General features: G+C 37.6%; 3 protein-coding genes across 4 annotated transcripts in view; 2 read left to right on the forward strand and 1 right to left on the reverse strand.

Annotated features, from left to right (window-relative positions):
- The first annotated feature begins 461 nt into the window (after positions 1 to 461).
- LOC126758818 (antigen 5 like allergen Cul n 1) lies at positions 462 to 5,050 on the forward strand. 2 transcript variants are annotated; one of them, XR_007666900.1, is made up of 3 exons: positions 462 to 1,409; positions 3,370 to 4,708; positions 4,755 to 5,050. XR_007666900.1 is itself a non-coding variant. In XM_050473198.1 (2 exons), the coding sequence occupies exons 1-2, from the start codon at positions 601 to 603 to the stop codon at positions 3,677 to 3,679; spliced, it is 1,119 nt and encodes a 372-aa protein (XP_050329155.1). In that variant the 5' UTR covers positions 462 to 600; the 3' UTR covers positions 3,680 to 5,050. The 2 variants fall into 2 exon arrangements, 1 of the variants encoding a protein (XP_050329155.1); XM_050473198.1 differs by having other exon boundaries at positions 3,370 to 5,050.
- A 2,999-nt stretch (positions 5,051 to 8,049) lies between these two features.
- Positions 8,050 to 9,316, forward strand: LOC126758788 (antigen 5 like allergen Cul n 1-like). The gene is made up of 3 exons (XM_050473168.1): positions 8,050 to 8,434; positions 8,503 to 8,906; positions 8,983 to 9,316. The coding sequence occupies exons 1-3, from the start codon at positions 8,288 to 8,290 to the stop codon at positions 9,236 to 9,238; spliced, it is 807 nt and encodes a 268-aa protein (XP_050329125.1). The 5' UTR covers positions 8,050 to 8,287; the 3' UTR covers positions 9,239 to 9,316.
- Positions 9,317 to 9,751: 435 nt separating this feature from the next.
- Positions 9,752 to 11,901, reverse strand: part of LOC126759297 (serine-rich adhesin for platelets-like) — a 3,242-nt gene continuing 1,092 nt past the window's right edge. Inside the window, 2 exon segments of the mRNA XM_050474034.1 lie at positions 9,752 to 11,440; positions 11,494 to 11,901. Of these exon segments, the coding sequence (XP_050329991.1) occupies positions 9,752 to 11,440; positions 11,494 to 11,901 (2,097 nt within the window).

An 11,901-nucleotide genomic window follows, 5' to 3' on the forward strand; every position in this document is an offset into this window, starting at 1 on the left:
AATCAGTAATTTTGCAGCACGATCGAATCAATGAATAATTATTATTTAGTACTAAGAGCATGATCAAGTAGAGCCCAGAAAAATAAAAAAACACAGTTGTTATTGTTGTATGAATTCTGGTATGTTTTTTTTTTCATTAAAAGCAATCATATCGATATACACGTGGTAATGAGCATGGAAAAAATTCACACTGCTAAGTATGTGTGTTTGTTTGTGTTATATAAACATATACTTAGCGCCATAATTGCAAACAAAATAACTTTAATGAGCTATATGATACGCGCCCGCTGCCAATCGCAGCCGCAATCAAACGTCTGTTGAACAACGATGATGAGACCGTCGCGCATGAAACAGCAACAACCACAACAGCAAACGGTTAATAGTATTAACAGCATCTTTGCTTTATTCAAATGCTGCTGACCACACTCACTCGCCGCTGCCATCGCCATCCGTCAGCTGTTGGCGATTTAATCTTACTAAAAATACTATGAAATCAATGAAACTCCATCAGTCGCGTTTCATTGGCGGCTTAGAACGGAACGAAATTTAGTATAATAAAGAAATAATTTTAAAGAAAAGTTCAAAACATTTTTTACGAAAATGTTTCATAAACTTTTGTTGCGCGCGTGCTTAACGCTCCTAATCGCGGAGCTTTCGCTAGTACAGATAGCAAAGACGGACACAGCACTGGCAACCACAGAGGAAGCAGCTGCAACAACAAGAGCTATACCCATACCAGCGACAACAATTGCTGGTGTAGAGTTGCATAGTGGCCTTACAACCGAATCACCGACAAATCCCAACACTGCCACAAGCCAATCCAGCGTTGACAGTAATGCCACGAGCGCCAGCAGCACTTACACAACCAACAACAATACGCCAAATGCGCCTACAAACACCGCAACCGCATCTGACGACATATCCAGCAACGCCTATTGCACGCCATCACTTTGTGAGCTCTACAATGGCAGTCATGTGTTGCAAGTGCCGCACATTGGTTGCAATAACGATGGCGCTTTTGCGCCCGCTTGTGGCGCCGAACCGCATTTGTTGTATATGAGCCAACGGCGGCGCCAGTTTATTTTGGATATGCATAATCTCGCCCGTGAGCGTATTGCCTCCGGCCAGCTGGAGGGTTATCGCGCCGCCGCGCACATGCCAATGCTCAAGTGGGACGATGAACTTGAATATATGGCTTCGTTGCATGTGAAACGCTGTCAATTTGCGCACGATCAGTGTCGCAATACGCCGCGTTATCAGTTCAGCGGTCAGAATATTGGTTACTTTTGGATCGGTCGTGAATTTAAATCGCATGCGAAGCGTTTTAAATCGTTTATTTTGGATTGGTTTCGGGAGTATCGACTTGCCAATCAATCATTCATTGATCAGTACAGACCCCATCCGGAAGGGTGAGTATGATTGTGCGTTGAGTTACCGATTAGGTTAGTTAGGAAGTTTGAAAAGTTGACTAAGTATTTAAAAAAAAAATAAAATTTAAATATTAACGTCATGTTAAGCTTCAAGCTACGTTTTTATCTTTCTTAATATTGGCTTAAAACAGAATAGTTGTGATCACCCAAAGCCTAACTCTGATCTCGACTTCCAATTGTTTTACCGTGTTCGACGGAGCCAATGAAAATAATTTCATGTGCATCCCAAAATAATAATAATAAAATCCTGTCATCCTTCGCGTTTTTTTCAAACGACTTGGACAACTTTAACCAAGTATCAAAAAATCAACAGTATGTATTGCTATATTCTGTGGATCAACATTGCCACATTTCGGCCCCGTTCCTATCGTGTTAGATCCATTGAGACAGACCGTCTTCTCTCTTTCTTTGATATTCAAACACTCGGCAACCATCGCGCACAGAGCTTTTTAATTTATAAAAATTAGTGAACTATAGGACCTATGCGATGCCTATATTTTTGTCACCAAATACTATTTTATGAGTTTTTGTCACGCTTTGAGATGATACTCTCGTTTGACTTTAAGGGGTTACATGGGCTTCCTCGGTTAAAAAAACTTTTAAAATTTTTTTTTTTTTATATAAAAATTAAATATTTTATTCGAATTTTTTATTGTTACTAACTTACACTATTAGCAAATAAATACTGAAATTTATGGAAAAAGTATTTTATACTCGGTCATTGGGACGCCATTTCCAATGAGCCCGCGTTGGCAGGACTCCTTCCAGGATCATCTTAAGTGAACTTACAAAGGAACTTGTACAAAGGAAAAAAATTTTAAATTGGATTTTTGGCAGACATTTTACAAAAATTTTAAAATTTCAGGGAAAATTCCGCGACATTTTTTTAAATAGTTGTAATCGAAAAAAATGCTTCATCCCGGTCTTTAAGAATTGTATCTCAAAGGCCTTTGTAAAATTTTTTGAAGATCGGTGGATTAGTTCTCGAAAAATCTTTGCCAATCGACATTAAAATCACAGTTTCGAGAAAAACGAGCTTCGAGCGCATAAGTTCTCAAGACTGTATAACCGAAATTATTACTCGGATCAACTTGACAATTTAACACAATATTTTAGAGGTGTTGCAGAATTTAATAAGACAATAAAAAATTCGATTTTTTTAAACCCGTAAACCCATGAAACCGCTTAAGAAAAAACCATCAGCGCTGTTTTTTTTTATCATCAGGAAACAATGTTGTATCAAAGATTAAATTCATTGCTTCTCCACTGTAGCAAAAATAACAGAGATAGAATCACTTTGAGACCACAAACTTGAAATCGATCGGACGAAATGTCAAGAAAATGTGCCAATATTCCAGTTAAGGTTCGCTCTCTACGACAAGAACATAACTTTTGTTGTTTGGCGCTATCGCTCACTCAGAGCTGCAAGCGAACATATCAAAACTCAATCTTGCGATGTCTGTCCATCTGCTAACCTCTCCAAGATTCAATAGAAAATTATTTATTTTGGATTTTTTTCGGATTTGTTTTAATGTACGTGACTTTGAGACGCAGAAGTCGAAAATCCAAAATATTTGTCAGAGATTATAGTACAATTATGGCGGAGATACCTGCAGTTTTTGCAAAAATATATAGCAAAAAATTGTTCGTTAAACTTAGATACACAAACATATTACGAGTTGCATTTAACTATTCTGATTCAAAATCTAAGTGAAGTATTCCATAATTTCATTAGAATAGACTCAGACCACATATCGTAAGTTACCGACCTCATCTCTTTTGACTTACACAGTTGTCGTATTTTTACTTCAGAGGTCTCATTAAAAGCAATTTAATTTCATTCAATACTATACAAATGTTTACTGTTTATACATCTATCGTACTCTAGGTGTAACATAATTCTAAAATAACATTTAATTTCTAATAACTTATTTTTCAGCAAAAAAATCGGTCACTTCACCATGCTGGTGGCTGATCGCGCGCATCGCGTGGGCTGTGCTGCTATACGCTATCGCGATCCAAGTGATATTAATTATATGAAATTGCTAATGACATGCAATTATGACTATACAAATATACTAGGAGAACCCGTCTATCAAAGTGGACTTGCGGCGAGCAAGTGTATTTATAAAATAAGCGAGAAATATCCTTCGCTGTGCGACTGGAAGGATGCGGTTTACGATTATAGCAGTGAGGAGAGTGTGGAGGAGGATAATGGCAATGAGCTGGATAGCAATTTTATAAATTAAATTTAAGTAATTATTATTTTTTTTTACTTATTTTTGTACATACAATCATTTTTAAGTTGTAATTAATTGAATTTATAGTTTTACACATAATATTATAATGAATTAGTTTAACTTTTGTTGTGTTTCCATCCAATATCCAAAGGCTGTTTAGAAATGCTTTTCAGCCTTGACATCAATCTCGTCTACCTTTAGTACAGGAAACCACACATTTGCATGAGAATAGACCATAAGATAGATAGATTTAAAGTGGGCTATAATCCTGAATGCATGCGTTTGTTATATGAATATCAGGAGGAAGTTTGGTTAAGTAGAAGTTCAACTGACGTTCGTACAGTGAAGACTACGTATCTTTTAAGATAAATGTCTTGTCTTGAAAGTTATGACTAAGGTCTTCATCGATTTACCAATAATATTAAGATTTTTTAAGTAAAATTTTGTAGCTCTGATATTCGGTCCCGATAAATATTGTTAATTTAGGTTTACTAATGTAGACTAATAAAATTTATAATGTTGCTATGCTAGTATTGTATTACAGCAAATACCACAAAGACATCATACTAGAACCAAGATGGTAGTGTAAAGTGTCACAGAGTGCGCATTTATATTGCTAACGGCATAAAACCAATTCAAATTCTTTTCCCCCCCGTTTATTTTTCAAGAATATCACTTGTTTTTCAGCAGCTGCTTAAGTAGGTGCACCGCAATAGTGAGTTGCTATTTTCACAATGGATAAACATATCGAACAAAGAATTTGTTACAAATTTTGTATTTCTAACCAAGTTTCGTGTGGGGAATCATTGCGAACCTTGGAAAAGGAATACGATGATTCAAGCCTACGAGTGGTACATAGCCTTCAAAGTCGGTCCAGAGATCGTTGAAGACATACCTCGTTCTGAGCGACCTTCGACCTCTCCAACTGATAAAAATATTTAAAAAGTGAAGGATATAATGCTTGAAAATCGTCAGGCAAGTGTTAGAGAGATGGCTAGAGAGCTCAACATCTTTCGCGAGTTCGTTCGAATGATTTTGGTAGCTATTTTACATATGAAAGGCGTTCTTGCTGAATTTTTTTCAGAAAGAGTACAATTGTGACCGAATTTAAAGCCAAAAACGCAATGAATACCATTGATCAACCACCGTATTCACCAGATTTGATTTTTTCTCGTTACCCAAACTGAAATTGCCGCTCCGTGGAACCCGTCTTCAGTCGATCGAAGAGAAAAAACAAAATTCGCTGAAGGAGCTGAAGGCCATCCCAAATAGTACTTATGAAAAGTGTTTCGAGGACTGAAAATATTGTTGGCATGAATGTATTACATCTCGTTATGATTACTATGAAGATGACAAAATAAATATTGATGAATAATTAAATATTTTGCGTTTTATTTACAATTTCCGAGTACTTTTTTGTAACATTGTATAATTGAGCATACATTTTAGAGGTATGAGTGTATCTCCAACTTTAAATCGATATCGAATCAAAAAAAATTTCAACTAATTTCTTAGATATACTATTTGTAAGGCAATGATCAAAGGAAAAGAAAGAAATAAATGAATAAAAATTTCTTTTAGTTTTTGGAGTTCAGATAGTTTTACGCATAAACATTTTATCACCGTCAAAGTCTTTTTTTCGAAGAACCTCCTGGAGATCGGCCACTGGATTAAGAAAATACATTTTTTTTTTTTTCAAAAGAATCGTAGATTATTAAAGTTATTAAAGAACTTAAATTCTGTAAATGTAAGACTTTTATTTATGAATTTAGTAATATGAGTCTTCAAAAAAAACTTCACATAAAACAAGTTTTCTGACTGACAAGTGGATATAAACCCTCTTAACCCACCTTAACTGATATCAGAAGGCTTGTTGGTAGCATTTTCCTTGTAATACGAGTATGTTACGACAATAAAACCGATAGTGGGCAGTGTATAGCTTTTAGAACTTATATAAATACCCATCGTAATTTGTCCGGTTGATTAGTTCAAGTCTGTAAAAAGATAAAACTAGTGGAACTCAGTTATGCTCAGTGATGCTACATCAAGCAGACCGTTGTTTTAATAAGAATAATATTTATATTTCAATAGCAATAATATTTATATTAATTAGAAAGCTTGCGTAACTTGACTGATAAAACCAAATGCAGTCGGACTAATTCATCGAATTGAATGACTAATCATTTTAATTCTACTGGAAGTGATAACCCTCAAGCACTTATAACCTTAAGAAGCCCAATGCATCGCAAGTTCACTGAAAAAATAAACGCACAAGCTAAAGTTATTTTAAGCATTCACCCAACAATATGAAATTGCTTACTTTAGCATACTTTCGCTTTTCACATATTTAGATACTCATACTACAAAGGTCATACACCTTATTTATTTCACATAAACAGTTACAAAGCAATTAATTAGTATTTTGTTATTTTAATCTGATAATATCGGTTTATAATTATATTTCAAGATATAATAGAATAAGACTTATTAATTATCAAAATATTGTTCAAGTCTCTTGTACCGACCGATAAAGGTAGATCACTGAAGCAAGAGACAGCTGTGACGAACCAAAAACTCTAGAAAATGCTAGTATACTACAACAAACAAATACTAAAATAATTGCTGCAGATATGATGCCAATAAGAGCATGGTGGTTTTAATAAACTTGTAAAGAGTGCACCTACGCTGTCTTTATCTATATACGTATATGCTATATATTCCAAACGTCTGCGCAAATGTAGTCTCATCCTCTTGTTATGACCAGCTGGCAGACGGAACTGTAACCATTCTGATGATATAGTCATTTTACACTCTCATAACATGGTAAAATTAGTACCAATAGATCAACATTTTCCGATATACAAAATCTTAAGTACTAAACAGAAATATTAGGGATCGCTGTCCTAACAAAAAACAAACACAGCTGTTTTTATGGCGATCAGATCATTGGGTTGCCTAAGTTTTAAACAACTGTTTCTTTAGTCCTAAGAACATATTGATAAACAATAAGAACTAAATACCGTGTTGAATAAAGGGATTCTAAAAATTCGTAGTCTAGATAAAGTGTTATCTTGTAAAATTGCATTAATATCCGATTTCGATAGTAACGGCACTTTATGAATGAATTGATTGCTTTACAAGTTTCTGAAGGTTGGGTGGCAGGTATCAGTTTACAACAGAATTTTCCTTGCATTCGGGGAGATTATCGAACTGTCCGCAGCTCGAAAGTTCGTATACAATCGAGCTGCCGATTTGGTATTCCTTTTCTAATATCGCAAGTCCTGTAACATTAAAAAGTTGGTATACAATCTCATCAGAATATGTGCAATTTTTAGCAAAACCGATGGTTTCAAAGCTTACGGCTAGCTGTGCGTTAGATTCGAATCGAAGCGGGGATGTCCGCATTAACTTTAGACTTTACATATCCCCACAGTAAAAAGTCAAACGGTGTGAAATCACACGATCTTGACGGCCAATCGACCGGCCCAACACGTGAAGTTATCTGCTCACCGAAGTGTTCCCTCAATAAGTCCATTGATTGATGCGATGTGTGCAAAGTGGCACCGTCTCATTCTAACCAAATAACGCCGAGATCACGAGATTCAATTAAGGCATGACATATAGTAGTCGGTTATTATGGTGCGATAACGGTCGCCATTGGCGATTACTTTTTCACTGGCATCATTTTTGAAGAAATATGGACTGATGATTCCACCGTCCTACAAACCACACCAAACAGTTGTTTCTTTTGGATGAAATGGCAGCTGTTGAATCTCTTAAGTTTATTTTTCGTCCTCAATGTGCCAATTTTGCTTGTTTACGTAGCCATTGAGTCAGAAATGGGCCTCATCGAAGAACAATATTTGGCTCGAAAACGTCGGGTCTTCTTGGAGTCGCTTGAGAAGGACGAGCGGCTTCAATTCCTTTACAACCTATAATTTGAACGGTTTCAATTTAAGATATCGACGTAAAATGCTCCAAGTCATTCCATACGTCAGTTCGAGTTGCTGCGAACGGCTCGGCTATGGCTGCTATATTTTCTTCAAAGCCTGCTGGACTTGGTCTATTTGGTCGAGTATTATCCAATAATGAATTCAAGATGTCTAGATGGATGGTGGCATTGCAAATAGTGATTTGGTGTACTAAAATAACATCACAGCGTGACACGACTCACGGTTGATCTGTCAAAACAAGCTTTACTTGGATCACCCATTATTAAAAGTGCTCGAATTCAAGTTTATCATAGATAGAATATACTTATTCACGAATGCAGCAAAACGCAAACGAAAATATTTGTGTTATCAGTTGTTAGTTAATTTCTTAGAAGGAAACATCTGTTTAAATCTTTCACTCCTCTATGCGTCAGAGTGTGTTTTGTAAACAAAGTAAAATATTGGATTGTTTAAAGATAAGCGCCATTAAAAGTGAAGCGAAAATGTCGCTGTTATCTATTTGCCAACGGAATACTAAGTAAGAATAAGCAGGTGTCGGGGATTTTCCTCCGAAACAGCTAGTGGGGTAACGAATACTAATTGTATATAAAGCGCCCACTAGATTTGGCATCGACATAGTCACAGCACGAGTGAAGCAAAGAGTTTGTGTTGACCTGGAAGTAAAATGCTATTAAAATACTTGGGAGTTTTGGCGCTACTAGGCGTGGCAGCAGTTGTCGACGCCGGCCTCAGTGATGTAGACTACTGTAGTCCGGCCTATATGTGCAGTGGACGCAGAGAAAAGCATGTTTTGGCTTGCAATCATACCGGAGTGAGTATGAACATACTTTTTAATTTATGTTTATATATTAAAGATGTTCACATCATTTTTCTTCACAGGCTTTCGATGAGCGCTGCCCAGCAAATGCCGAAATGCTGCCAATGACTGAAGAATTTAAAAAACTCTTCCTAGGTGAACACAATAAATATCGCAACGAGATAGCGAAGGGTTTAACTTTCGAGCCGGCTGCAGCCATGGCCACCCTAGAATGGGACGACGAGCTTGCGTACTTTGCGGAATTTAATGTAAAGCAATGTGGTATCATTTATGAGGATCAGAAATGCTTCACCACTGCACGCTACAATACGCTGGATCAAAATATCGGTTGGCTATTCAATACCAAATCTAAATTCAATCGTTCGAATATTTTCAATGAAATTAAGGAGCATATAAGGGTTAATTGGTATGAGCAGTATCACGATTGTACACAGGCCGAAATCGATTCGTATCATCCCCCGCAATTGTAAGTAAAATGAAGAAATATATTTTGTTTTAATATTTATTCTTATTTTTGACTATTTCTTCTCTATTCTCTTCAGCAAATTAATTTTACATTTTGGCAAAATGGTTATGGATCGCAATAATCGCGTTGGCTGTGCTGCATCTCTCTACGAAACCGCATATGGCATTAATGTGCTATTCACTTGTAATTACGCCCGTCGCCTATTCTGCTACAAGCCCATATACCGTTCGGGCGCTTATCCAGGTTCTCACTGTAGAACTGGTATGAATCCAATTTATCCATTTTTGTGCTCCACGAAAGAGGAGTTCAATCCAAATGACTATAGGGTTTAATTACCTTGTAAATGGACCTAACATAATTCTGGAATCAAATAAAATGAAAATAAATAAATAAACTGGATAAAAAGTTAATTTCAGTTAATCTGCGCAGAATTCCTATATCCTTTTCGTATAGACACCGCAATTTAGAGACTATCGACTGTATAATTATAATCCGATGGAATCGATGGTCGTGAATGTTTCCGAAATTTGTATGAATTATATTCATAAGTAGTTTTGGAGCTAAGTATAAGATTAAGCTGGTTACGGTACTTTAAAGAAGACGTCAATTAAACCGATAACGTCAGAAAAAAAGGAGATTTATATTTTATACTTAACTAAAATGATTAAACTAATTAAATTAAAACTAACAAATTAAAAATTATAAAATTGACTGCTGTTAAAAACATTAACATTGCGAAATATCGAGAAATTTGGTAACTTCGCAACCCGAAGATCATAACGGAAGAAAGGCTGCTTATATCTTCATCCGTACATGGTACTATTTACTTAGCACTGTCAAATGCACTAATATATCACAATCTGTGCCGTGCAACACAGATTTATATCGTCGACTGTTGTGCTCTCTTCAGTTGATGATGACGGTGTTGTAACATCTGAAGTGCTAGAAGATTCGTCGACTGTTGTGCTCTCTTCAGTAGAAAGGGATGTTGTAGCATCTGAAGTGCTGGAAGATCCGTCGACTGTTGTGCTCTCTTCAGTTGATGATGATGGAGTTGTAACATCTGAAGTGCTAGAAGATCCGTCGACTGTTGTGCTCTCTTCAGTTGATGATGATGGTGTTGTAACATCTGAAGTGCTAGAAGATTCGTCGACTGTTGTGCTCTCTTCAGTTGATGATGATGGTGTTGTAACAGCTGAAGTGCTAGAAGATTCGTCGACTGTTGTGCTCTCTTCAGTTGATGATGATGGTGTTGTAACATCTGAAATGCTAGAAGAATCGTCGACTGTTGTGCTCTCTTCAGTTAATGATGATGGTGTTGTAACATCTGAAGTGCTAGAAGATCCGTCGACTGTTGTGCTCTCTTCAGTTAATGATGATGGTGTTGTAGCATCTGAAGTGCTGGAAGATTCGTCGACTGTTGTGCTCTCTTCAGTTGATGATGACGGTGTTGTAGCATCTGAAGTGCTGGAAGATTCGTCGACTGTTGTGCTCTCTTCAGTTGATGATGACGGTGTTGTAACAGCTGAAGTGCTAGAAGATTCGTCGACTGTTGTGCTCTCTTCAGTTGATGATGATGGTGTTGTAACATCTGAAGTGCTAGAAGATTCGTCGACTGTTGTGCTCTCTTCAGTAGAAAGGGATGTTGTAGCATCTGAAGTGCTGGAAGATCCGTCGACTGTTGTGCTTCCTTCAGTAGATAGGGATGTTGTAGCGTCTGAAGTGCTGGAAGCTTCGTCGACTGTTGTGGTCTCTTCAGTTGATGATGACGGTGTTGTAACAGCTGAAGTGCTAGAAGATTCGTCGACTGTTGTGCTCTCTTCAGTTGATGATGATGGTGTTGTAACATCTGAAGTGCTAGAAGATTCGTCGACTGTTGTGCTCTCTTCAGTTGATGATGATGGTGTTGTAACATCTGAAGTGCTAGAAGATTCGTCGACTGTTGTGCTCTCTTCAGTAGAAAGGGATGTTGTAGCATCTGAAGTGCTGGAAGATCCGTCGACTGTTGTGCTTTCTTCAGTAGATAGGGATGTTGTAGCATCTGAAGTGCTGGAAGATTCGTCGACTGTTGTGGTCTCTTCAGTTGATGATGACGGTGTTGTAACAGCTGAAGTGCTAGAAGATTCGTCGACTGTTGTGCTCTCTTCAGTTGATGATGATGGTGTTGTAGCATCTGAAGTGCTGGAAGATCCGTCGACTGTTGTGCTTCCTTCAGTAGATAGGGCTGTTGTAGCGTCTGAAGGGCTGGAAGCTTCGTCGACTGTTGTGGTCTCTTCAGTTGATGATGACGGTGTTGTAACAGCTGAAGTGCTAGAAGCTTCGTCGACTGTTGTGGTCTCTTCAGTTGATGATGACGGTGTTGTAACAGCTGAAGTGCTAGAAGATTCGTCGACTGTTGTGCTCTCTTCAGTTGATGATGATGGTGTTGTAACATCTGAAGTGCTGGAAGATTCGTCGACTGTTGTGCTCTCTTCAGTTGATGATGATGGTGTTGTAACATCTGAAGTGCTAGAAGATTCGTCGACTGTTGTGCTCTCTTCAGTAGAAATAGTGTTGTAGCATCTGAAGTGCTGGAAGATTCGTCGACTGTTGTGGTCTCTTCAGTTGATGATGACGGTGTTGTAACAGCTGAAGTGCTAGAAGATTCGTCGACTGTTGTGCTCTCTTCAGTTGATGATGACGGTGTTGTACCATCTGAAGTGCTAGAAGATTCGTCGACTGTTGTGCTCTCTTCAGTAGAAAGGGATGTTGTAACATCTGAAGTGCTGGAAGATCCGTCGACTGTTGTGCTCTCTTTAGTTGATGATGACGGTGTTGTAACAGCTGAAGTGCTGGAAGATCCGTCGACTGTTGTGCTTCCTTCAGTAGATAGGGATGTTGTAGCGTCTGAAGTGCTGGAAGCTTCGTCGACTGTTGTGGTCTCTTCAGTTGATGATGACGGTGTTGTAACAGCTGAAGTGCTAGAAGATTCGTCGACTGTTGTGCTCTCTTCAGT

Source organism: Bactrocera neohumeralis, chromosome 5 (genome assembly GCF_024586455.1).
Source record: "Bactrocera neohumeralis isolate Rockhampton chromosome 5, APGP_CSIRO_Bneo_wtdbg2-racon-allhic-juicebox.fasta_v2, whole genome shotgun sequence".
NCBI lineage: Eukaryota > Metazoa > Arthropoda > Insecta > Diptera > Tephritidae > Bactrocera > Bactrocera neohumeralis.

Excerpts from the sequence above, each read along its gene's own strand:
- LOC126758818 (XM_050473198.1), top strand. The coding sequence starts at position 601 with ATGTTTCATAAACTTTTGTTGCGCGCGTGCTTAACGCTCCTAATCGCG. Across the intron at positions 1,410-3,369 it reads TACAGACCCCATCCGGAAGG|CAAAAAAATCGGTCACTTCA; the intron begins GTGAGTATGATT and ends CTTATTTTTCAG.
- LOC126758788 (XM_050473168.1), top strand. The coding sequence starts at position 8,288 with ATGCTATTAAAATACTTGGGAGTTTTGGCGCTACTAGGCGTGGCAGCA. Across the intron at positions 8,435-8,502 it reads TGGCTTGCAATCATACCGGA|GCTTTCGATGAGCGCTGCCC; the intron begins GTGAGTATGAAC and ends TTTTCTTCACAG. Across the intron at positions 8,907-8,982 it reads TCGTATCATCCCCCGCAATT|CAAATTAATTTTACATTTTG; the intron begins GTAAGTAAAATG and ends TATTCTCTTCAG.